This window comes from Dysidea avara, chromosome 9, assembly GCF_963678975.1.
Source record: "Dysidea avara chromosome 9, odDysAvar1.4, whole genome shotgun sequence".
NCBI classification, from domain to species: Eukaryota; Metazoa; Porifera; class Demospongiae; order Dictyoceratida; family Dysideidae; genus Dysidea; species Dysidea avara.
In genome coordinates, this window is record NC_089280.1 from 16,970,389 (window position 1) to 16,998,279 (window position 27,891).

General features: G+C 39.4%; 1 protein-coding gene across 1 annotated transcript; it reads left to right on the forward strand.

Moving 5' to 3' along the window:
• The first annotated feature begins 6 nt into the window (after positions 1-6).
• LOC136266463 (uncharacterized) lies at positions 7-27,891 on the forward strand. The gene is made up of 7 exons (XM_066061478.1): positions 7-19; positions 971-1,199; positions 1,254-1,365; positions 11,933-12,030; positions 19,566-19,795; positions 27,271-27,437; positions 27,496-27,891. Exons 1-6 carry the CDS (start codon positions 7-9, stop codon positions 27,318-27,320), a joined length of 732 nt encoding a protein of 243 aa, XP_065917550.1. The 3' UTR covers positions 27,321-27,437; positions 27,496-27,891.

Here is a 27,891-nt window from a genome sequence, read left to right on the forward strand (position 1 = left end):
TACAGAATGAGCATGTATGGTACGTAACGTCATCTCGCGAGAGTGCAAGCAATTAAAAAAAGTTAATTAAAGGGCGTGGCACCAGTTTTGCTTGCAAGTATTCATCTTAAATGAAATGGGATGAATACTCGCGAGCAAAACAGAAGCCACACTCTTTAATTAGCTCATTTTTTAATCACTCACACTCTTGCGATACGACGTTACATTTCAGCTGTACCCTACCTTTGTGTTTTATGCTGGTGGTTTACTCAAATGATGGTGGCTGTCTTAGAATGTGTCTGAAATGTATGAATGTTATTTACAGGGATAGTAGTGTGGAGTTACCTTTCTTTCTCTCAGAACCATCATACAAACCACACTACACATAATTTGAAATAATAAACCTCTAATTGTATTGTTTTGGTAAATGAGATGCTTTTCTTAAAATCAAATAGCAACATTATGGAGTAATATTGGTTGCTAACACTTGGGTATACTCCCCCATCTGTTGAGATATCTTTATTATTATTTTATTACCATGATATCTACTGAGGTGCCATAAGGGTTTGAATGCTTTTGTTTGTTGAATGGCAAATTGTAGACTTTGTGATGGTGACAGAACAGCTTTACTGATAGCTACATCATCTTGGTGACAAAAAAAAGTTGATGGAGGATGTGGAAATTGTGTAGTATATACCAAAACCATTTGTGACTTGCTGAATTCCATATTGTTTACTTCCTACCTATCAGTTTGCAGGCATTTAATACATTGTCTGTTTTGTAATTAGACTAATACAAGTTTCTCATTTTTATTCACTAGAGAATCTTCCCAAGTACTATATAGAGTCTGTGAAATAGTGATTAGTTCTATTATACCAACTTGAGTATGATTATTATATTAGAGTATATACAAAGGGAAGTACTGATTACATGTGGTTATGCTCTCTGTAGGTAATAACTCATTGAATGGTTGTATCTGAGTTGGTTTAAGAAACAAAAAAAAGAAAATTACCTAAAGCCCAAGCTCCCACTGCTGTTGACTCATTGGAAGTGGATGCTTATGCTGTGGATATTAAGAGAGTAGAAAATCCATTAATTAAAGATAATGAAGATTCAGATGATGATAATGATGCTTCTGGTCACCTTCCTGAACTTGAGTTTCACAGTACCAAATCTGTTTCCCATGCTAAGATGGTACATAATGCCAAAGAAAAGAAAAGGTAGATGTAATCTGTGGTTATACACTAAATGTGATTAAGTTGTTATACTATTAGACGAAGAAGTTTAAAACAAGCACAGCTGGCACTTTACCAGGAGCTCCAACCCTACACACACCAAAAGCCAGTTCTAAGAACTATCCTGTGTACTGCAATAGATGAGATAAAGGTTAGACCACAACACAAAATAGCAGTGGGAGAAATGATATCAAGACTCACGGTAGTGAGTCGCAAGGCCAAGAAGCACAAAGCACGCGCCCACAATAATAATAAACACGCGACCACTACTGTGAGTCATTTTACATGAGGGATCGATTATGCAATCTTTTAAAATCCGCATGGCGAAATCTCAGGCTTACTAAAAGATTCCACCTTGAAACCAGGGGCATGTAACCTTTGTATAATGAGTAACTACCACATGAAAAGTCAGGCGAATTGTTGGAGTAGTTTGTTCCATCGCCCACCCATTTACCATGCATTAATTAAATTATTTATTCAAATGTGCATCGTTCTTTTTTTCATTTTCTTCGTCATTGCATCCCATTGAAGTAATTTTCATGAAGTCGTATTGTAAAAAGGCTGCAGCTATCAGGGGCTTTTTACACAATGTATCTGTACATTTAATTTCGCTAAAAGTTGTTTGTTAGTTTATGAGATCGCTTTTGTGCTCTTTGAAGATTCAAACTTGCCGCCATGACGTCAAGGTGTGAGGCGCCCGCCTCAATTCCCAAACCCAAGCAGTGTGGAAGTGGGCAAGGTCATTAGCCATAGCGAGCTGGCTGATTTGATAGACACTGTGCTGTCAACTCTTGGTTTAATTGTGAGCAGTCACTGATTTGTTTTAATTTTGCCACGGTATGCCTCCACTGACTCATCAGCATGACTCCGGCCCATGCAGGGCCGTACATAGCTATAGCCAGATGTTTCAAACCCGCTGTAGTGATACAGTTGAAGTAGTTTACTGCTACATTACCTGTGCACGCCTTTAATCCCGCCCCAGTCCTTCAGTACCTGTGAAACTTCAGTGTTGACTTAAAAAGCCAGCATCAGCACATCACCTTTCAGTCACAGCACTTTGTAGACCCTCATGCAACCACTCACAATAGACGCTTTGCAAAACCACGCCCAGTTTTTAAAAACTATGGTAACCAACCAGCCGCCATTTTCATTGGGGCCTGTATGAATAATTGCGATTGCGCAGCATTGAAGTTCGATGTTGACAGCACCTCAAGCAGAGTAGTATTGTTAAACAACAGACTATGGGAGTGTTCAGAGCTTTAAAATTAGTGTTTCTGATTAGATGCAGCTGATTATCAGGGTTAAACAGGGCGCAGACTGCTAGTTAGTACAAGCCGACAGTGTTGGTATATACTGTGTTCTCAGCTGCTACAGACATCACTGAAGAATAGTTAGACAGTATCCTCAATAGGTGAATGAATACATAAAAGCACTCACTGCTCTGCAAGGAGTGTAATAGCAGAAATGAGAGAACTATTGCCATGCAGCAATGTGGCTCACCAAGATCTCAGTTCCACATACCTGAACTGAGAAGACAGTATCCTCAGTAGGTGAATGAATACATAAAAGCACTGCTCTGCAAGGTGTGTACCATACACATTGTGTATTTTCAATTGCAGAAACAAGAGAATTCATTGCCATGCAAGCAATGTGGCTCACCAAGACCTCTGTTCCACATACCAGTATATGCATACATCTTTTGAACGAAAAATCAAATTAATATCTGAAAAGTTTGTATATAATTATGCATAATGTTGCATACAGTTTGGATTATCAGCTTGTAAGTTGTTTGAAAACAGTATCTGGGGATCTACAAAGATGTGTCAGCAGCACAAGCAGTGATATTGCAAACAACAGCACCGTCCAATATTCCATCCTCATTTCATGTAGCTGCTGTGGAATTATCAATTGTTTCTATAACACATAAAGTAGTTAGTCATTCACTTCTTTTCATATACTTTGTGTAACATAGCTAGTAGTACTCTTGTGAGTGTACAGAGATAGCCATATGCGTAATGATGACACAACTAAAACTGATGACGAGTATAGAAATTGTGTAAAAATCATATCCTCAAGCACTAGTGGTGTGTCTACTGATGTACCACACTACGTCTTGTCTCTGCCATACTTGATACACCATGCTATCTTCAGATAAGTGAGAGCAAGAGGGGTATGTATACTCACCACACTATACACTAACAGCTTACACTTCACTTTGCAGTGCTCAATATGAGGTCTCTTACATGATCTGTCAAAATGACAGATCAACATACAATATGGTCGGCCTTTGGTACATAATAGTAACCAGTTTACATATTAATGCCTTTTAAAAGCTTATTTTGATAGGTAATGTCAGACCACTTTTAATTTGGTCGGTCATTGTGGCTTTTGGGCCAGAAAATGACAGATGACAGACTGTTATTTTGAGCTCTGCTTTGAATATATAACTTAAGATGTAGCCCTTCCTCTTTTCTGGATAGTCTCTTGTCAAACTTAATGTATTGTGCTCCTGGCTTTTCCTATTTCCATCAAGTACAACAGAGTAATCATTTCAATATTCTGGCTAGTACTAGTGGCGAGGGTAAGTCATGGTCCAGTGTGACCAGCTTGGGGGGCTTGAATCTACACAATGAATACCAGAAGACAGTATTTGTGAGCTGTATATTACACTCACAGTAAGTTTTCACTACTTCTGTCTAATAACAAAGTGGAGGAGAGTGAAACTTTTAATCGAAACGACTTTCTTCACAATGGCCAGATTTTCAATTCTCCAAAAGCAGCAGCTGGGTGTCAATTTCCAAGCTCAGTTCACCCAACACTTCATCATTTCCCAAAAACACACTTCTCCTTTTCCAAAAGGAACTAAACAGCGGTGCTGCGAAGCAGTATGAACGAATATGCCATACGCCGTTATGTACACTGGCCCCAATGAAAATGGCAGCGGCTCAGTTACTATGGTTTTTAAAGGAAGGCGTGGTTTTGCAAAGCGTCTATTATAGAAACTCTTTAATGATAGCATGATATATTGTAATAGTAAACATTTACATTATGATGATCCCATAAAATTAAAGAAAAATGACTACAATAGCACAAGAAACCAGATACACTAGTGTTTGGCTATGAAGTACCACCAAGAGTTCATAATATAGTAGTGGGGTCTTGGTACCACATATTATTTTTTCTTCACCATTTGTGTGGTTTGTCCATTGACCATAAACTCACCCACCAACAGTCACAACATCAGTATCCACCCTGCATATACAGAAAGGGATACAGTATATGGTAAGGCACAGCTAACTAAAAACATGTAATCGTATAGTCAGACTAACATGTCAAATATGTATAGTGTCTGTGTAGCATATGTGTGTACATATTCTTATTCAAGCTGAGTATGTGTCTGGGCCAGTTCTTAAAATCCAGGACCCTGCCATTGTCCCACAACTAATATGCACTACACACATACACCAACATTCCAATTATACGTACTCACCACATGTTGTAGTTGGACTTCAACCAGTGTACTTTACAAAAGTCTTTATGGTCAGGAGGTCCTACTTAGGTTCCTTGGGTTGATCAGATTGAGGCAGGTCTTGTGTGGGAGGAGACAGCAAATAAAACAGTGTGACTAACACCTATACAACATGAGCATCACATCATTTTATATACATTAAAGTGGGCATCCCACATAGCCATTCCCAAGATGTATTATTCAGCATACTGAAGCTGGTAGCAGTTGATGACCAATTTTGTAATATATTACTTGGCTTGTTTTGTGGTTCTCACCTATGCTACATTGTTGACATAACAATTTTTGTTGCTAGGAGACATATAAACTAGGAGGGACTAACGATTATAGCATAATGGTAAACAAGTTACAACAGCAAAGGAAATTTTATAACCAGCAGTGATCTAGTTGATAGGTAAAGGTAGAAGACAATTTGTAGTTTCTCCAGTCCTTGTTTGAGAATAAGCACATTAGCTGCTATAAGCACAACAAAACCAAGACAGCCTAAATTTTAATGCAAGGTTTATGATGCAAACTCATTATGCACCTACCAATGTGTTGCCCAACCACCCCCCCCTTGGATGTAAGTGGGGCTTTACAAGGGGAATTGACATGAAACTGCTGCCCCACTATGGGGGACAATCATTCAATAAGCACCCAAGTATTTTTTCTACGCTATGTCAAATCCCGAGTAAATCCCCACGTTGCAACTGGAGCCAATGGGTGGGGATTTGACACAATAGGTTTGCCCTACCATGGGGCATTTAACATTCGGTTGTGCCCACTATAGCACCATATATGCCCGAAGGGAGGGGTAGTGGGGCAATACATTGATAGATGCATTACAGGGGTAAATAGATTAAGCCTGTACCTTGCGGGCCTAAGCATGTTCCTCTCCTGTCTTGAAAAATAATCTTTTATTGCCTGGCTCTAACTGGAATTTGCCTGACACCTTCAGCAACACAAAAAGCTATCTAAAATGGTTAATTTAGCTTCGACCATTGGCAAACTACAACACTCAACAATTATATCAGAGTATACATAACTCTATATATCTACCCAGTTACTATATAGTAGGGTCCATGGTTGTCTCAGATCTGCACATATTATCATCACATCGATCGATTGATGCATAGTAATTATGGTATACTGTATGTACGCATTGAGCTGAGCCCTCAAAAATATTAACTTTTTAGTTTTGTAGTATTGACTTACTTGCTAATCATTCAAATGCCTGACACATTATTTATAGCCAAAGATTTCACCATACATTAGAGGAAGCCATAAAAGTACATAGCCTTATAGCCTTTCCTGAACTGTTGATGGAAGCATTTGTCTGCTCCACCCAACCATCTGGTTGGTTGAAATGTTGAGAAAAAATCTTCTTTCATTTTTAGCTGTTTTCTCACTAGGGTTCAGCTCAACTTGTTTGCGATCTGACCCACACAGCTGCTAGAACAAGCCAGCTGCAAGGATCTGGCCTACAAAAGCATAGATATATAATCCCAGGAAGCTACTATGGCATGGGGGATTCCTGTCTAAAGTTATGACGGCAGTTATATATCCGTTTACAATAACTTATACACGAACTTACTCGGCAATTCGCTGGGAGAATAGTGTGATGCATTCAGCGCCTTCATGTCCATTCCGAGGCATACATGCAGCAACAACTCGCAGCCGATTCGCCTCCACTTGTTACGCACAGAGACTAGTTATATCACCAACCCACCGCTTCAGGAAGAACCATTAAGATGGTAGCCTTGACTTTGTCACTTTCCGGTTCTTATTTTCACGTGAAACATCACACAAAATATCATGTGAGTCCTTGAGAGAAATTTGAATGGTTTGAACAAGTTTTCTCTTAGCAAGTCACTTTTAGTAGCGCTTCTAAACACTGAACTTGAAACTTTTGCTACTGATTTAGCTAGCTAATCTGATACTGAAGCTGTTATTATGCATGCATGCAGTGTCTCCTATGTAATATAATAGCCAATCTTCAGTAACTGTATGTTCTCCATTCAACAAAAAGTAGTGATATCCTGTGCCAAAAACAGCCCAGCTGTAAAAAAAGGCGAGGCCAAGAATGCACAAGTACATGTTCATGGAGTAACTACAACCAAAAGACATGATATCAAAATCTGGCCAAGAAAGCATTTACAGTATAAGCACTTTTATGCATTCGTTTTCTATATGCTTCACATTATCTCGACATCCAGCTAGCTGTACATGTGTGCTTGCAATATAAACAATACTACTGAGACGACAAAAGATGATTACACTACATTGTTACCAAAATTAATTTAACTAAAAATTTACAATTGGTTTCTACTTGGCCATCTTTTTATTTTAATATACAGTGCAAAAAGATGGCCAAGTAGAAACCAATTGTAAATTTTTAGTTAAATTAATTTTGGTAACAATGCAGTGTAATCATCTTTTATCGTCTCAGTAGTATTGTTTATATTGTAAGCACACATGTACAGCTAGCTGGATGTGATAATGTGAAGCATATAGAAAACGAATGCATAAAAGTGCTTATACTGTAAATGCTTTCTTGGCCAGATTTTGATATCATGTCTTTTGGTTGTAGTTACTCCATGAACATGTACTTGTGCATTCTTGGCCTCGCCTTTTTTTACAGCTGGGCTGTTTTGGGCACAGGATTAGTGGTTACATGTTATATTGACCACAGTAATTTAAGGTTGTTGCAGCCTACGTACAGTCATTGTTGCAATAAAATTTTAGTTTGTGTGTGTTAGTGACGTCCTTGTGTAGGATAGCCACCAGAGGACCTTGTTATTGTTACCTGCCAAATGCATCTCAGACATCATCATTCAACTTAGAATAATCTCCTTTGATATGTTCGGAGGCTTAATGAGGTTACTATCTAGAATAGAAGCCTGTGGCAGATCACTTATGTGTCTGCATGGGTATTCATTTTCAAAATTAGTTGCGGCTGATTGGTGATGACTAACTTTGGCCCCACACACTCCTTATGCCCCAATTTGCAGGGTCACATTGATTAGTCTCATGCCCAGCTGGGCTCGTGCTAATACACAAACACCGTCTGGTGACAATGCTCCAATTTCTTGGGCCCAGAAATGACATCCAGCCAAAATATTGGCTGGCCAGGAGTTGCATAATCATTTAAAAACAGTGAAAAACCATTCGAAAATAAAGTAAAATTCAGAATAGAGCGTTTACTAGATACGATCTCTTTCATTTATTGTATTAGTAGAGGATAGCATTTCATTTCTGGTGAACCGTCGAGCCACGATTCTTCAGTCTTATGAGGTGAGATCGGAAAACATAACTTGAAAACAAATGTCTTGAACAACCTAGGTGAATAACTTCTAATAAACATCTTTAAATCGTCTGCTTTTTCATCTACTTCCAATACATTCATGCAATTGTGCGACCCATCGATTCTGATTGGCTAGCCAATATGGCTGGATTGTATTTCTGGGCCCAAGACACTGAAGTGTTGTCACCATCAGACAGAGTTTGTGCATTAGCGCGAGCCCAGCTGAGCACGAGACTACACATTGATAGGGTTCTTATAGCTCAGTTCAAACATGCATTTATATAAAGGTGTTGTGAAGTGTATTATCACTAGCTAATCATACGGTACAGTAGTACTGTATATTAGGGATCATGGTTTGTACTTTCTCGCAAAAAATGTTGATCAGAAACCAGCCTCACAATACTTTCATGGTGCCTTGGCAGTATTGGTTAGGTATAACCAAGCCCAAAAATGCTTTCAGTACAACCTAAATGCTTCCAATAGGTTGCTACAAAATTAATTATTTTATTCAGTGGAATTTTCTGCTGACTGATTGACTGACTGATGCCTTCAGACACGATAATGGCTAAGGCTTGATTTTTTCACTGTTAGACACCACTTCAGCCCAACAGGTGCCTTTTGGCGTACCGCAGTATGTACAATGCACACATCATGGACTTATTACCTTTGTGTCCCATTTCTCTTTGCTGACAGTACAAGGTGTCAATTCATGGTTAGCATGTGATGTCTTCCCAGCTGAAAACAAAGCATAATGGCCACTTCACATAACTGATAGTTGGGGTGTATGTTCAGACGAAAACATTAACTCTGACACTATTCTTTCTTTTAAAGCAGTATGCACAGATTCATAAAAATGTTACAAAAAGTAAACAAGGAAAAATTAAGAATTTTAAGTTTGATTAGGGATCACAGAAATAAAAAGTAATGAAACAAAGGAGGTCGCTTATACCTGAAGACATACTAGTGGACATTTAATCCCTAAATGTCACATAACTATGTGATATAACAATACATGCAGCAAGCACATGCAGTAGGTGTACAGGTGTGTAGGCAGTACTGTAGCTATAGGGCTACAAGTTCAAGAAAAAAGAAAGTAGTGAAACAAGAGAGATCACCTACACCTGAAGATCAATATACTACTGGACATTTAGGGATTAAATGTCCACTAGTATAAAGGTCTTCTGTTTATCTTGTTACAAAACACTGTCACGCTCTGTGGCTTTTGCAATTTGGGAGGCCACCAGTGGAAGTTGCTTTGTCACAACAACATGTACTTTCTCAGCTCTATCACAGTTTTCATGATGGCTGGATAAGCACAATAGGTAGTCTGCTAAGTAATTATTTTTGCCTGAGGTGTACTGGATTTGGTACTGGTAAGCACTTAACACCAATGCTCAATGTTGCATTCATGCAGCTGCAAGTGGTGGGATTCCTAATCTCAGCCTCACACAACAAGTCCTGCTTGCATTTAGAATCTCAGGTCACACATAAATCAGTCAAAAATGGTGTTCTCTAAGTGGGTGCCAAAAGTATATGTCTTCGCTAAAATTTGCAGTTTAGCTACGAACTCGGCCACTGACTCCTTGAGTTGGTTCCTCTTGAACCTCTCAGAAATTTCGATCATTTTTGGTTGATAATGGCTGGCGAGATGTTTCAATATGGCATCCAGTGAAGGAGACAACAGTAAGGAAGCCATGTTTTTAATGCTCTTGGCTAAGAAACAAACTAAAGGTGTTGGTGCACCCTACTCCCTTGAGTGAACTTTTGGAGGTTATTGGCCTCTCAACAAAACTCAAACCACTCATGAAAATCCTCTACTGGCTCCTATTTAACTTGTGAATCATACCATGGGCCATCCTTGTCACCATTGTATATATACTCAGTACAATGTGGCAGACTATAATTGGTCAACACCTTATACACACTGTGCATGTGTACAGAATCACTGCCTATATATACAACACTGGACACTACAAGGATTATCACATTAAAAGTTGTTATCCATAAACTGACATCATACTTTGAAGGAGCACTGATATGTCCGCACTTTCAGATATTCCCCCCTCCCCCCCAAAAAAGTATACATCTACACTGCATTAATCTCTTTCAACTTTCATTTTCAGAATCCCTGTATGTCTAGTGTCTGGATGGATTAACTTGACCAAAGTGCTAATACCATCTATCAATTGGTATAATCATCGGTAGTCAGCAGCTCCCATATACTCATACACTACAATGAGACCACTATCTATATCTGTTGCCGCCTTTGCTTTCCCATCATGTAATGTCATTCTTGTACTGTTTCAACTTCTCACAGCATGGACTCCAGTTTGAATATTTGAACAATAGATATCACGTGCCAGAACTGAGCAGAAATAAAATTATGCTTTTAGGGATTAACTACAAAATGGATGACTTCAATGTTGCAGTGCAGTCACTAGAAAGATTGTTGTGTGATTATTGTATGGCTTCTAGGACAGAGCTAGCTTCCTGTTCCACCAGCATTCTTTGTGCTATCTTATGACACTGGTCCCATTTTTGTGGATCATTTTTAATGCACTGTACAATAGACATGCAAAATACCAAATTATTGATCACTGGACTCTGTTACCTACTATCGACCACATGTACTTTCCTGTATACTTATTGACGTAATGTAACCAAGCAATATTGCTCTTCCTGACAACTTGTATAATGCAGTTTAGTATCAAACAGTATAGTGTTTAATAGGGTTCCTCCTAAAATGAATGGCACCCACCACAATTAAAAACCATCAATCATACATGACCAAAAGCATCTTTAAGGAAAAATCTAGTGCATCTAGCATCAAATCCAGCATTAAAATCAAGAAAACACTTACAGAAGGTTGAATATAGAATTTTTTAAATGTCAATTCACTCACTCACTCACCACATCCACAAGGCTAGAAGCATTGTAAAGTCACCATTTTATGCCACACTACTTACCTGACATCCGGCATGTGCCTTTTAGGATTCCAATGAACATTTGCGTAACTGCACTTATAAAACAATCTCATTTGGACCACGACAACAAAAATGTTAAAATGAAGTAGGATTCCAGCAATAAAAAGTAGTGAAGCAAGATATATGAATGATGGTAGCTATTACAACATAGCTATGTGGGAATCCCTAACACTTTGTTGAAAATCTGAAGAAATCAAATCTTGCACCTTGTCACTGCTCACAGTGGGAGATCAGTGATAGTGATAAAAATGTTGACTTGAGTGGATTATAATGGCAATGCGTTGTCACAAGTTATTGCTGACTTATGGCGCCACAGCAGTACGAAGACCAGGCACGATTTTCAATGTGGACCACACCCACATTACAGATAACACTCATTCTACAAGAAAGCATACCCATTTGGGTATTTGGTAAAGTCCACCTATAGTTTAATAGAAGTCAAAATAGGCTTAAAAACTCTTTAGAAAACACAGATGAGCATTAAACAGAATTTTCCATGATATATCTGGACTTGTCCGTTCATCATAATGAGCTTAGCTACAACATTATACTCTACTTCTCATAATCTAATTATTTTAGGCATGCTTATAAAATGAATGGAGTGGTTGAACTCGTATTGGCTTGGGTGACTGGTTGCCCACACTATGGGCTATTAGCATACAATATGCTTGGAAAAGAGCATAGCAAATCAATGATGAAAAGTGAAATTTGTAATGCTTGAGGTCTTTCTGCTAGCAGATCTCTAACCATTTTAAGGACCAGATAGCAGGTCTCTTTGTGGATTTTAAAGACCTCATTATCTTCCAAATATCAAAGTATATTATGCACATAGTATCCAAGTATTACAAGACATAAATAATAGTTATAAGTTCCTATTACAATTTAGTGTTGTTATATATGTATCAATAAACTTTACTATTTATAGAAACTAAAATGTATTGCCGAAGAAAATGAAAATTGTTTATCAGCATTGAAAGATGAAAGAAATCTCCTTGCAGAGAAATTGAAATTCCTTAAATCATTGTAAGTCATTGGTAATGTGTTAGAATGTAATACATGAAAATTATAATTCATGCAAAAACAGACAAGCTGTGATAAAAGGATTAAAAGTGTGGCCTTGGGGTGGTCAAGAAATGCTGGATGGGCTGCATTGATGAAAGTTGTAGCCACCACTTTTAATCTCCCAATTTAAACCTAAAAAATTTCCTTTCAGAGAAATTGAAATTCCTTAAATCATTGTAAGTCATTGGTTAACATTATATATGTAACTAGCATTGGTACCTGCCCTACGTACAGGACCATTTCACATTTTCACATTAACCACAATAACATGTATCGATGCATTAGGACATTAAAGATCATGTCCTAAAGTAGCATGCATGGTGATATCCTTTGCATGAACTTTATTCCATCATCATGCAAGCCTATTAGTTAAAGTGATGTGAACATGGGGTTAACTAAACAGCAGAATTGCATGTAAGCTAAACCAATAATTATCAAGACATGTGCAAATTATGTGGTGCTGTCCTATCATGCAGGCACCAGTGTTGGGACAGTTACTTTTTAACAGTAACTGTAGCTAGTTAGATATTACATATTACTTGCAACAGAACTATTTAGTTACAGTTACATATTACCCAAAAAATAAAGTAACTATAATAATATATTATTTAGTGTCCACAGCCTTAAGCTGTCACGTGTGAAACTATCACCTTATCACGTGACATGATTGCGTCGTTGGACAATGTGCAAATCTTGGTTATAAGTAAGAAGCTGGTGAATAAGCTTCATTCAGCAGGCTTCATTACTTTGTTGTGGCTAGGCGTTACTCAGTGGATTACTAACAAGATTAGTAACTTCGTTATTTGTAGTAATAATATTACATAATATTAGACTCGTTAGAGTAACTATATTACTTAGTAACGCGTTACATTTGTAAGTAAAGTAACTTGAGTTATATTACCTGTTTTTATAGCGTATTTCGTTATATTACTTAGTTACCACAGAAGTAATAATTATATGTAACGTGTTACCCCCAACACTGGCAGGTACTGTAATAACATGGTCAACAAAGAGTATTTAAAGCAGTTGTAGCTATACTGCAAACAAAGGTTTGACACTCACAAAGAGTTGGAGTTGCAAAGAGAAGGCACTTACTCTAATAGAACACACAGGACAAACACACGGACATACAAGCATGCACCCAACCAGCCTGCCCTATATCAAATGTGCTACTGTATACTTTTCCAGCAGTCCATATGCTGTGATGCAATAGCTGGATGCTATGAACTTACTATGAGAAAAAAGTTGAGTTAGAAAAGTATGAACCAAAAAGGCATATAAAATGGAAAAAAAAATTTTTGTCACTGGCAGGATTCAAACCCACACCCTACACAGCAGTAACTTCAGGGAGGTGCTTTACCAGCTGAGCTGTTTATCATGTGGTTAACAATGGAATGCAGCTGTACATCATGGTGTTCAACATGCTATAGCAGACGAAGGAATGCATGTAAAAGCTTGCAATAAACTTTCAGACGTAGCCAGATGGTGAGCATTTTATTTCGCGTGTGAATCATGTTGATACGTGCTAAGATTGCCGAGTAAGCATCATCAATAGCTGACATATGAAAAAGTGTGTCACGGAAAGGTGACACTGAGAAGAAAAAAAAAGTTGTCATGGGCAGAAGTCGAACCCTGGGCCTTTGGGTTAACAGTTCTATGCACTAACGCTTTGGTTGTTTGTTCATGGTTTTGACAGGAATGTAGCTCAAGTTTTCCTCTACACCAATGTCTTCAATGCTCTGTAGAGAGCAAACGAAAGCACATAGCAATTTGCAACAACAAACTTGGAGTTGCCAGATGATGAGCACTTAATTTCACTAAAGTCCCATGTCAATATGTGCTTTGGTTGTCGAGTTAGCGGCATCATGAAGCAGACAGCCAGATAGACAGACAGACGGACAGCTTTTCAGCTTTATATAATATAGATGGGTAATTAAAATGTTAGAGTCACACAGTATGGTAATACTACATATTTGGACTTTTGCACATTCTCACAAAATAATTTGACCAAAAACCAGCCTCACAGGGTGCCTTGGCAGTATTGGTCAAGCCCCAAAGTGCCTTCAGTGTGACCAAAAACATCTCCAATAAGTTGCTATGAAATTTTGCATTTTTTATTTAGTGGAATTTTCTACTGCCTGACTGCCTGACTGACTACTTAACTAACTTACTAATGCCTTCAGACAAGCATAACTCGATAACAGCTAACAGTGCTCAATATAATGTCTCGAATATGATCCGTCAAAATGACAGACCAACATGCAACATGGTTGGTCATCATTTTATAATAGTAAGCAGTTTAAATACACATTGCTTTTTATTTTGATAGGTCATAATGTAAGACCATTTTTAAATTGGTCTGTCATTGTAGCTTTTGGGTTGGAAAATGACAGATGACAGGCTGTTATTTTGAGCCCTGGGCTAAGGTTATGGGCTTGATATTTTCACTGCTAGACGTCACTTTAACCCAACAGGTGCTGTTTAGCATATTGCAGTACATACAAAGCACGCATCATGGACTTTAGCTTTGTCCTCCTTTGTTTATCATTTCTTTTCACTGACAACTCAAGGTGTCGATTCACAGTAACATCATGGCTTCCTGTGTCTGACTAGCTATCATGTTTATCGTCAGTGTTAATTTTTCTGTATTGACTGGACTGATTACAGATACACTTTTCATACTGCTCTTCATTTGTAATGCTGTGTAACAGGCTGAATACAAAGTATATTGGCCACTTTGCTTCTCAGTAATTGATGGTTGGGACACACATTGATGGACATTTAATCCCTAAGTCGATCATGGCTATAGACCAAAATACGGTAGTACTGTATTAGAGATCATGGAGGTTTGGGTTTTCTGGCCAAAAATATCACCCAAAAACCAGCTTCATAATACGGAATTTTCTAACTGCCTGCCTGCCTGCCTGCCTGCCTGCCTGCCTGCCTGCCTGCCTGCCTGCCTGCCTGCCTGCCTGCCTGCCTGCCTGCCTGCCTGCCTGCCTGCCTGCCTGCCTGCCTGCCTGCCTGCCTGCCTGCCTGCCTGCCTGCCTGCCTGCCTGCCTGCCTGCCTGCCTGCCTGCCTGCCTGCCTGCCTGCCTGCCTGCCTGCCTGCCTGCCTGCCTGCCTGCCTGCCTGCCTGCCTGCCTGCCTGCCTGCCTGCCTGCCTGCCTGCCTGCCTGCCTGCCTGCCTGCCTGCCTGCCTGCCTGCCTGCCTGCCTGCCTGCCTGCCTGCCTGCCTGCCTGCCTGCCTGCCTGCCTGCCTGCCTGCCTGCCTGCCTGCCTGCCTGCCTGCCTGCCTGCCTGCCTGCCTGCCTGCCTGCCTGCCTGCCTGCCTGCCTGCCTGCCTGCCTGCCTGCCTGCCTGCCTGCCTGCCTGCCTGCCTGCCTGCCTGCCTGCCTGCCTGCCTGCCTGCCTGCCTGCCTGCCTGCCTGCCTGCCTGCCTGCCTGCCTGCCTGCCTGCCTGCCTGCCTGCCTGCCTGCCTGCCTGCCTGCCTGCCTGCCTGCCTGCCTGCCTGCCTGCCTGCCTGCCTGCCTGCCTGCCTGCCTGCCTGCCTGCCTGCCTGCCTGCCTGCCTGCCTGCCTGCCTGCCTGCCTGCCTGCCTGCCTGCCTGCCTGCCTGCCTGCCTGCCTGCCTGCCTGCCTGCCTGCCTGCCTGCCTGCCTGCCTGCCTGCCTGCCTGCCTGCCTGCCTGCCTGCCTGCCTGCCTGCCTGCCTGCCTGCCTGCCTGCCTGCCTGCCTGCCTGCCTGCCTGCCTGCCTGCCTGCCTGCCTGCCTGCCTGCCTGCCTGCCTGCCTGCCTGCCTGCCTGCCTGCCTGCCTGCCTGCCTGCCTGCCTGCCTGCCTGCCTGCCTGCCTGCCTGCCTGCCTGCCTGCCTGCCTGCCTGCCTGCCTGCCTGCCTGCCTGCCTGCCTGCCTGCCTGCCTGCCTGCCTGCCTGCCTGCCTGCCTGCCTGCCTGCCTGCCTGCCTGCCTGCCTGCCTGCCTGCCTGCCTGCCTGCCTGCCTGCCTGCCTGCCTGCCTGCCTGCCTGCCTGCCTGCCTGCCTGCCTGCCTGATGCCTTCAGGCAAGCATAACTCAATAATGGCTAAAGCTACGGGCTTGATTTTTTTACTGTTCGATGCCGCTTCATCCCAAGACGTGCTTTTTAGCATACCACAGTACGTACAATGCACACATCATGGACTTACCTTTGTCCTCCTTTGTGTCCCATTTCTTTTTGCTGACAGCCCAAGGTGTTGATTCGCGATAGCACGATGGCTTCCCTATGTTTGTAAACAGAAATCGTCCATATTTTCCATGGGGACTGGATTGATTGCAGAGGCGTATCTCCTACTGTTCTTCATTTGTAATGCTGTGAAACAAGCTGGATATAGCTGAAAGTGAAGCGTAAAGGCCACTTCACTTTCGAGTCAGTAATTAATAGTTATGGCGTTTGAATCGTCCATACTTTTTGTGGTGACTTGATTGATTTTGCAGAAGTGCTTCTCCTACTGTTTTTCGTTTGTAGCACTATGTAAATGGGGTGAACATAGCTGAAAGTGAAGCGTAATGGCCACTTCACTTTCGAGTCAATAATTGATAGCTGGGGTGCGCGTTCAGGCAAAATCATTAACTCTGGAACCATCTTTTCTTTTGATGCGGTGTGCGCGGGTTCACCAGTCATAATAATTTACAAAAAGAAGTAAACAAACAAGTATAAGGAAAAATTAGGAATTTTAAGTTCGAACATTATATGTGTGTTGTACTAGAACAGTGGCATAGCCAGGAATAATTTTTTACCGAGGCAAAGTTTATACATTGACCTAATTGAAAGGGTGTGCTTCTGACTCAACTGATTCACAAATCCTTTCAAGTATGGGTGGTACAACATTTGCAGGTTAACTCTCTGGTTGGATGGAAACAACTGTTTCAGAAGACTATGAGCATTTTTCTACATGTTATAAGTAATACTCCAGCTTAGTTAATGCTACAGTATACCATGCTTCAATTATTAAATGCATTCAACTGGCACAAAAAACTGAATTACTCCAGAGATAGTTTGAGTGGTCAAGCCATCCATGGACTGCAAGGAAGGTCATAATTGTGCACACTATACTTTTTATTGATCTGATGTGATGTGTAAGTCAGAGATTATCTCTTTCGTGTGATGCTCAACTGCATGTGCTAAGCATGTCAAGCTAGGGAGTCTGGGGGCAATTGCCGCATGCTCAAAAGTTTGAAAATATATGCTTTGAAATGACATGTGGAGGCTATTTTTTATTGTAACTGATTTGCATGATCAATTAGATGCAATGCCATGAAGTTGACTTATTGGAACTTTTGAAAAGTAATTCAATACAATTGACATAAATATCAGACCAAGCAGTGTAATGAGAATGGTGGCTAATTTGTACTGAATGCTCTATTAGAGTATATTACAATGACTGCTCTATTAGAGTATCTCGATCTTTTACAAATTCAAGTAGCTGAAAAGTGGTCCAGCACCATGTCACTGTAGGCTCTGGCCCTGCTTAGTACTACAGCCATAGATTCTATTATGTGTGATACAGTAATGCTGTCTAGTATAAACGTTTGAGTAGAAAATCAGGGGTGCCAAAACTCAGGCCTGCTCAGCCTGATGTTGAGAATTTTTACTGAGGCAGCTACCTCGGTTGCCTCATTGGTAGCTACACCAATGCTAGAAGCCTAAAAAGTGTTCTGTTATAAAATTCATTATCAAAAAATGATAAACTATAGCTTCAAGCCTTCAACTGTAACATTCCTTCTTTAATAATCATTGTTGATCCTGTAGAGAAATATAAAGCCCATAAGTCAAGTATACGCATAAAAAGAGCTAATCTTGGGAAATCAATAGCAGCTAAGAAATGGCTGCAATGACGTTATTGTCAACATGATTACTTAATGGCCACTCCTTTTTTTAAATCCTACTTTTGTACTTGGCTGTTTTGGCATGGATTATATTATGTTGTATTACACAAGCACAAGGAAAAATAAGTTTGATTACAGATCATAGAAATAAAAAGTAGTGAAACAAAGGAGGTCACCCATACCTGTGGATATACTAGTGGACATTAAATCCCTACAAAAATTAGGAATTTTAAGTTTGATTAGAGATTATAGAAAAAAAAGTAGGGAAACAAGGGAGGTCGCCTACACCTGCAGATATACTAGTGGACATTTAATCCTTGATTCAGTCTATGGTATAAGTATTAAAACATATCTTTCTATTAACTGATAAGCTTATTAACCATTTTAGCATGCAAACCAAGCTAGGGGGCATGCCCCCCAGGAAAAGTTTGAAAATTTGACTCCAAGATTGAATATAAAAGCAATTTTACAAGAACAAGTTTAGCTAACTAGCTACTAGACTACAAGCTACTAACTGTAAGCTTATTGGCTACTAACTGTAAGCTTATTGACAGTTTTAGCATGCTTTCATGCCAACCTAGTGGGGTCTGGGGGCATGCCCCCCCCCCCAAGGAAAATTAGACTCTCTGAGATTGAATATGAGAGTGATTTTACATGAACAAGCTGACTACAACTAAAAGCAAACAGCTAGCTACTAACTGATAAGCTTAAAGCATGCCAAGCCAGGGGATCTGGGGAAATGTCTCCAGGAAATTTTTGAAAATTAGACTCTGAGATTAAATATGAGAGTGATTATCACAGTATAGTTTATTGGATTGTTGTATTAGGGTGATTGCTGTATTCAAGTTTGATTTTACAGCAAGCTTTCTGCTGAATACATACCACCTAGGAAATTTTTGTACCCTATGCCAGACTGATTTTTAACAGTTACTATGACTGAATATTTGCCTGACTGCTGTAATAGGGTGACTGTTCTATTAGAATAACTCAATCTTATGTAGAAGTCACACTGTTTATATAGGCGCTTTGTAAGATATATTAGGAGTAATGTTGCTGCCACTGCTGCACTGCATTGCTATTGATCTCATTGAGCTTGGATGGTATCTCTTATACTGAGACTTCTTATGTATCTTCAAGTAAGATTTACACTGTTGTACGTTCGTTTTATTGTAGCTATGTGTGGATAAGTAGCTATGGGGCAGCTACTACTCTACTGTATGAGGCCCCTGGAAGCCCCCTTGGGGCCCCTTACAAAGTGGGGTCCAGGGCAAAATGCCCCAGTTGCCCCCCCCTGTTGGTGGCCCTGTTCACAAAGTGTAGAGAGTCGCCACATCCATATTTTATGCCACCAAGAAGAAACCACCTCAAAAGCAAAGTTTACCTATGCAGAAGTTTAATACAGACTTCATTTAGCTTTCAATTCTTACATGCTGGCCCCTTTTGCCAATAAATGGGTTTGCTCACATGGGTGGGTACATATATAGGTAGATGGGTGGGTACATATTCAGTAAACCAGGGGTGCTCCCACAGCCGGCCTTCAGCCAGTTGTGGATACATGCCTGGTTAAATATAATCACTATTTTTCCTTTATAATCACTATTTTTCCTTTATATAACACACTTCACCACAGAGACAACTTTCCAAAACACAAAGAAGAGTACAGTAATGATGATAACAATGATAGTCACAAATGTGATGATAGTAGCTGTATTGGACAACAATCAGTGAAGTGTGACTGTTTATTATTAGATGATGAAGAAAGTGATTATACCCAGAACAGTTCTAGTGAGAAACATGTTGAACAACACAAAACAATAAGCTATGAAGAAATGATGATAGAAGATAATCAAGGAAGTGGAAGTAAATATTTTATAATGTCAATATACGTAGTAGTGTGCCATTCAGCCAAGAAAGCTTGTATACCAAAGAAAGAACACAATTTTCATGCATACATATCTCTTTCTGTGTTCCATTTCCAAATGGAACTTCACACTGCAAATGCCCTCCACCTTCAAAGTTCAGCTTAATGCCTTTGATTTTTTTCTCTTCACTTCAGGGACCTAAATTTTCTTAGCTCGCTTAACAATATTTATAAAACACAAGTGAATAATTCAATTGCCTTGAAAATATATATATTATGTGTATAGGTGTAATGGATACTTCACTTTTCAGATGATAATTGGTAGCTGGGGCACGCGGCACCATTTCTTTCTTTTGGTGCGGTATGTGTGGTTTTTCACCAGTCATAATAATTTTATTTTACAAAAAAAGTTAACAAACAACTACGCACAAAAAATTAGGAATTTTCAAATAGAGTAGGGACCATTGATAAAAAGTACTGAAACAAGCAGTAGTGCACAATATTAAATCACAGGTGTTATATCCCTACTGTAATGGAAATGCACAGTAGGGATATAACACTTCTTATTGTTTTACTGTGATTTAATATCGTGCACTAATCCAGCTTGTTTCAGTACTTTTTATCGATGATCCCTACTCTATTTGAAAATTCCTAATTTTTTGTGTGCTTGTATTTATTCAATTGTTTTGCACGATAGTGCTGGCTTCATTTCCAAGCACTTTCAAAACTTCTTGGTGGCTTTTCTATTAGAGTTTTGACACTGTGATTTTACATCACGTTGGTTTCTTTTTGTAACAGTCACTGCAATTTCTTTTAACAACAAAAGGTTTGATTAACCTATATACAGACTGATTTTAAAGTTATTCCCATAAGCTGTTTACTCTGTAGGCACAACAAAAAATCAATTTAGAATGCAAATAAATAGGTGAATGTTTGTCAAATGTACACCAGACCTAGTACATGATGTTACTTTTATGAATCAAGAACTGTTCGAAAAGCACCTCTGCAATCCAAGTAGCCAAATATGGACAATTTCCATTATGAAGGGAAGCCATCACACGCTACTGCCAAATCAACACCTTTCGCTGTCAGCAAAGATGAATGGGACACAAAGGAAGACACTGGTAAGTCCATGAAGAATGCATTGTGTATGCCAAAAGGCACGTGTACGGCTAAAGCAACGTTGAATAGTGGAAAAATCAAGCCCATAGCCTTACACTTGTCTGAAAGCATCAGTCAGTTAGTTACTCAGTCAGTTACTCACTAGAAAATTTCGTTTAATAAATTTTTTTTTAAATTCTGTAGCAACTTGTTGAAAGCATTTCAGGTCGATCTGAAGACTTGCTTGGGCTTAGTTTTACCTAACCAATACTGCCTCATCGTTTTCAGGGAAAAGAGAGGCTGGTTTTGGGGTGATGTTTTTTCATGGGCCACGCCCAAACCTTTGTGGTCCCTACTATACAGTACTATCATACTGTATGATATGAGTGTACTATCTCCAGATACGTAGTACCATGAAGGTGACAACATGTGGCTTCACTGGTTTGTCCCATTTCCTATAGGGCCACGATTATCACCTCGATTAGCACTGGAGCTGAAATAGAATTACTAGCAAGCATAAAACAGCCCTTAAAAGATCAGGACACTCTAATAGAACAGTCACATAATACATGGGTGACTGTTTTATTAGGGTAAATGACTGTTCCATTAGAGTATCTCAATCGGGTAGTGCTAAAAGCCGGAACGGAATGGAACGGGGCGCGCGCCAAGTGAATAAGTCGTTTTTGCAGATTGTACACTGTTTCTTACCATTACGTAGTGACTAGAATTGTGCTGAAGTTAGTTTTCTTCTACTTGTAGGCATGCTAGAAATCGCTCGCTCGAAGTTTCTATTTAATGCCCACTGCACGAAAGCCTTTTGCAATTACCTACGCTGAAAAACTATCATTTAACCTGCTAAACTATTATTTTGTAAGCACTGTAAGCATATGATTCACAGCCACTAACATACACTGTGGTTAACTCTCGTAAATTATTGCCCATGCTGGCAGACTTCAGAAAACCATCCTCGTTGTTACTAAAGAGTTGGACACGACTATAACATGAAAATACTACAGTAGTTTACCTTTTAGAATGATAAGGAAGCAATTCTACATCAGGATTAAACAGAATTTGATGGATTGGTAAGAGCACAACATGCTACATGGCGGGCATTAAATAGAAACTTCGAGAGCGCGATTTATAGCTTGCATACAAGTAGAAGGAAATGAACTCTAGCACAATTCTAGTCACTGTGTGGCAGGTGGAAACAATGCAAAATCCGTCTCAAACGATTTTCTACTTGGCGTGCGCCCCAATTGGTTCCGTTCCGGCTTTTAGCACTACCAGGGCGCTTATAAACTCCTGGCACTACCCATCTCAATCTTTGTACTGACTTTATGCTAGCAATGTTTAAGCATGCTCTTTCATGAAATTTTCTGTGGTACTGCAAGAAAAGTACACGAATTCTAATTAATCATTCCTGATAATCACCCTATTATTCCTAATTTTTTTTACTACTGAAATTATTCCAGCACAATGTATGCATGCCTACAAACCACTCAAAAATTGGTTTTAAGAGCTGTCTTCTGGGCAGTGTGGCGAGCTTGAATGGCAATTCCTGGCCTTGGTAAGGACCTGGTTTGATAAGATTCAGTTGGCCAAATATTTTCTATGAAGATTTTGCTACATATCAGCGACAAAGGAGCCCTGTAACTTTGTGTCTGGACTTTAATCATTGCCTCTGTGTACTTTGTTTCCCACCCTTCACCTTCAATGTAAAGGCCATGGAAATATAACATGTATGTAATAATCACATGATCAAGTTTTGTTAATAAAAACAATTAATTGTTATGCCTACCAAACAAACCACTTAAGGGATTGAGCTGAAAATTGGTATGTAGATAAATTAATCATCATAAAAGGTTTTTCAGAAGATTAAAAACCATTGAGTTATAGTAATGCGAAAACCAACCATGTGTGACCCAGATACTCCAGTTAGTGCATTCATCCTGTTAGAGCATTCATCAAACATTATAAGTCACCCTATTAAAGTGTTCAGTAACAAGTTACTCTGTAGAACATTCAACTACATAATAATCACCCTGTAGAACATTCAGTTACATAGCAAGTCATCCTGTAGAATGTTTAGGCTTGTGCCAATTATTCCAGCATAATTTTGAGCATGATAAGTTAGCAAAAGTATTATGCCAGCATAATAAGAAATTTTTCGAAATTTTAATTAAAATGCATGTGCCAAAACAACAGCAAAAATATGAGCACACTACACATTATTGCTACATTTCATTTCAAGAAGAACACACTACACATTATTGCTACATATCATTTCAAGAAGAACATGTAATGTTATTAATTTTACTGTTTCTTGGCTGATTATTCTCACTTTGCAGTAATAAGATCAAGATACTCTAATAGTGCAGTTGTGCACTTACTATAATACAGCAGTCGGGAAATGCTCTAGTAAAACAGTCAGCTCTCGAGCATAATCTGACTTTAAATTTGAGCATAATAGGCTTGATTTTTGAGCACTGCTCAAACATGATAGACTATAATTGGCTCAAGCCTAAGAATGCTCAGCTACGTATGTAACAAGACACCCTGCACATAATAGCTCAAGCTAACAAGTCACCCTATCAGGCTGAGTATTTATGTACATGATAAGATTACAATTGCAAATATGTTTTATTTACAAAAATTAGGAATTTTAAGTTTGATTTTAGGGATCATAGAAATAAAAAGTAGGGAAACAAGGGAGGTTGCCTACACCTGAAGACATACTAGTGGACATTAAATCCCTACTTCAGTCTATACCCATGACTGAATTAGGAATCAAATGTCTATCTTCAGGTGTAGGTGACCTCCCTTGTTTTGCTACTTTTATTTCAATGATCGAACATAAAATTCCTCGTTTTTCCTTATACTTGTTTGTTTACTTTTTTTTTTGCAACATTATTGTGACTGGTGAACCTGTGCATATTGCATTGGAATGCATTAGAAGAAAGAATGGCACCAGGCTATTATTGTTTTCATCTGAACGCATGCCCCAACTATCAGTTACTGAAATAGCGAAGTGGCCATTACACTTCGTTTTCAGCTATGTTCAGCCTGTTACCCACTGTTACAAATGAAGAACACTATGAGAAGGACCTCTGCAATCAATCCAGACACAATGGAAAACTGGACAATTCCCATTACAGACATAGCTAGGGAAACCACATACATGGGACTAGCTATTGTGAATTGACACCTTGTACTGTCAGCAAAGATAAATGGGACACAAAGGAGGACACAGGTAAGTCCATGAAGCATACATTGTACATACTGCGGTATGCCAAAAGGCACCTGTTGGGCTGAAGCAATGTTGAACAGTGAAAAAATCAAGCTTGTAGCCTTAGCTGTTATCAAGTTACACTTGTGTCTGAAAGCATCGATTGGTCAGTAGAAAATTCCACTAAATATTTTTTTTATTTGTAGCAACCTATTAGAAGTGTTTCAGGTCATACTGAAGGCGCTTTTGGGCTTGGTTATATCTAACCAATACTGCCAAAGCGTTATAAAGGTATTGAGAGGCTGGTTTTAGAGTGATATTTTTGGCCAGAAAAGCCCAAACCTTTATGTTATCTTCAGGCTTCAAAGTTTGTGATCAAACGCAATGTTGTGTATTCAAGTGCATCCTTCTTGTACATAGCAGACTTATATAGACCACATACCTGACAAAAAGTTTTCACAAAGAGACCTGCAGATCTCACCAATCAAGGCCACTCTAGAACAACAGAGAGAGTCAGGGAGGCCATGTATGAAGGTAGTCACTGTTAGCAGTTCCTGAACCACCAAATGGGGCTGGATATGGACAGAAGCTGACCTATATGAACCATAGTCTGCACATTTACTGGTCCTGTCATACAGTAGGGTACAAACCTCTGGATATTGTGTGTAACATGTTCCAGTGGTTCATTTGGTGTATAATAAAATATTAACAATGCAGTTGTGAGCTCTGGCAGTGCATTTTCAGGTATTCCATGCTTTCTTCTTACTATGTCCAACAAAGCGGGAAACAATCCGAAACATCACAGCCTGAATTTAGTATGTATAGCTGGGCAATGGATGATGCTACAGCGTTTGTGTGTCTTCACATTAGTCCTTAAGATTGTATCATGTTTACTAAGACACAGGTCCATAACCAGGATTCTTAGCAGAACCCTTTTCTGTTCAGTGTATAGTGCATGTTTCTGAAACACATTTTGCATGGAAAGCATGCAAAAGTTAATGAATGGGGAATGCTCTATAGAAACAATTTTTGCACATAATGATAAATATTTTAATTCAGCAATTTTTGTTGAATTGTTAATTAAAGTTGAGAATAACTGACTGTAGTATCAAATATTTGATTGCTCTGTTATGTTTTGAGTGTAATGTACAAGTAAATTTTAACAAAGGGCCTTTGTTTATTGTGTAATTAAACATTAATATTTTGTTGGTGCGGTTGAGTGGGCGGAACCTATCAAAGGGGGCGTAGTCTGCACTGGCCCAATATCCAGATTTGTTTGAAAGGTGATCCTCTACCTCTGTGCCAAATTTGGTGCTTTTATCACTAAAAGGTACAATTTTATAGCTAATCCACCTCACTATGATGGCTTCTCTTTGTAATGGAAATCGTCTATATTTATCATAGTGGCTACTTTGATTGCAGAGATGCTTTTCGAACAGTTCTTGATTCGTAATATTAATTGTGTAATGGGTTGAACATAGCCGACAATCAAGCGTAATGGATACTTCACTTTTCAGATGATGATTGATATAGCTGGGGTGCGCGGCATCATTTCTCGGCATGCATGGCCATAACAGAAATGCACAGTAGGAATATAACACTTAACTTCTAATTGTTTTACTGTGTTTTAATATCATGCACTACTCCAGCTTGTTTCAGCACTTTTTATCGATGTGCTATGGTCCCTACTCTAGCTGAAAATTCCAATTTTTTGTGTACTTGTACAAAGATAGTGAAAGGGAAAATACACTACTATCTATGATTTGTATTAATGGCTTAGTGAGAGATTGTAAGGTGTTGGTGATTTCCATGAGTAATCTCCTTCTGTGACTCTTTGTGATTGCTTTATTAGAGTAGCTAATTGCCTCCAGCTATACGTGTCTGACTTTATAGTCTCACGCAGCCAGACCTATTTCTTCTGTTACTTCTATCGTTAATCCTGAAATCTTTTCTTTCCGACCCAGTGTCCAAACAAGAGAGATCTGCCAGCTGCAGGCAATTAGCTACATATAGCTAAATACTCTAATAAAGCAATCACAAAGGTGAAGGAAATTACTCCTGGAAATCACCCACACTGCTGCATGCCTTAAAGTCTCTCACTAAGCAAACTTTAGCGTTTATGTACCAATGATTTTGGCAGCAAAAATTCTGAACGTTCAATTAGAGTGTTTCAAGATCTGCCTATAGCACGTTTTGATATACAAATGTGGGAGAGTGTATACATAGTTTACGGTGAAATAGACTGATTTCAGTCCAGAATCCTGTCCAGTCCAGGTAATGGCACTTCCCCTAACCCATGGCATTGTTCAGTCCCTTGTAAATTCAATTCATTCAATAACCAACTATTATGGGACTTGTTGATATAATATGCACTAGATATAATCCATCAATAACCAGGCTGGTACAGAACCAGTGAATACCATAGATTTCAATTCTGTTTGAAAATGAGCAGTTTGCATGATGTAATCATGTTTATTTAAACTTGTAGATGTCATCATGCAAACAGCTCAGTTTTCAAATGAAACTGCAATTCATGGTATTTAGATATGTATGACCTTACAATGTCAATGTTGAAAAGCATGTCTCATGATGGCTCTCATAACCAGTCTTAGCAGTTTGTTGAATATTGTGTAAGCTACCAAGTGTCAGTTGGTTTTGCCTTGAAATTGTTGTGCAAAATGTTGCTACATTATTGTTTACTGTGGCATTCAGCTAGTAGAATATTTTGGATAACTGGTACTAAGAAACTGAGGAATTGAGTATTTAACTATGTTGTTGTCATGAACCATGCTAGTGGTTTAAAATATTGATTTTTTGCACAACACATGGTCTTGCATAATAAAAGTGCTAGACTCACTTGACTACTGAGACTTGTAAGGATCTGGTGAAGGTAGTTGTGTTTGTAGAAATCTTTCAACAATACCCTTATTGCATCATTTTTTAAAGAAACCTTTTAGTATAACCAAGAGTTATAACCCTTAGCCTTTGAAGAAGTAATTATGAGTATGTTTGTACTGATCTCACGAATTCTTTATTCTGATTGGCCATTTGATTTTTCAACTAGCTGCACAATTCCTGTATGGTATGTTCACCAGACCCTTGCTTTACATGAAGGGTTGGTGTCATTGCGTTTATTGTTCATGCCAGGTTACAGACAAGAAGAAAGTGCTGCAGAGTATCTGCACAGAGGATGGTGAAGATCCTGGGATTATTATACTTTTTCCGACCCCAACTCCATCCACATGTGCATGGGCCATCCACTGTCACTGGGACCTGAGGGAGCAGCCGAATAAGTCTGATGGCCCCCCAAGCAGGTAAAAGGAAAGATTTTTAGATCACTTAATTGTCATGTATGTTCACATTCGTTGCCAGGAGGTAATCTAACTCAATCAAGGACAAATCTAATGATTTGGTTTGACGTAGTTGTAACCAGATTAACTGTAGAAGACCCACTAGTCTACAACACTGTAGGTAGTCGGGAGTGGGGGTTGTACCACCACATGTTGGGAGATGAATTTATTGAATTGACATCGGTCCTCTCCTCTAGCCTTAGTGTGTGGGGAAATGATTATCAAGCAGCAGGATTCTCCTGTGGCAAAGTGTACTACCTTTCTGGTAATGGACAGGGAAAGGTTACAATTGCTCACCAATATTTGGGACCTTTTGTCGGTTAACCATATTATTGTCGTATCGTTTGTGTTCTTAATGTTGTTTTGTTTTGAATTACTTTATAGTCTTTGTGTTGAATTTTTATTGTACTGTGTCAAG

What these genes read in the sequence shown, in the direction of transcription:
- LOC136266463 (XM_066061478.1), top strand. An exon ending in AATGCCAAAGAAAAGAAAAG is followed by an intron (nt 1,200 to 1,253) that starts GTAGATGTAATC and finishes TTATACTATTAG; the next exon opens with ACGAAGAAGTTTAAAACAAG. An exon ending in AGATAATCAAGGAAGTGGAA is followed by an intron (nt 19,796 to 27,270) that starts GTAAATATTTTA and finishes TGTTCATGCCAG; the next exon opens with GTTACAGACAAGAAGAAAGT.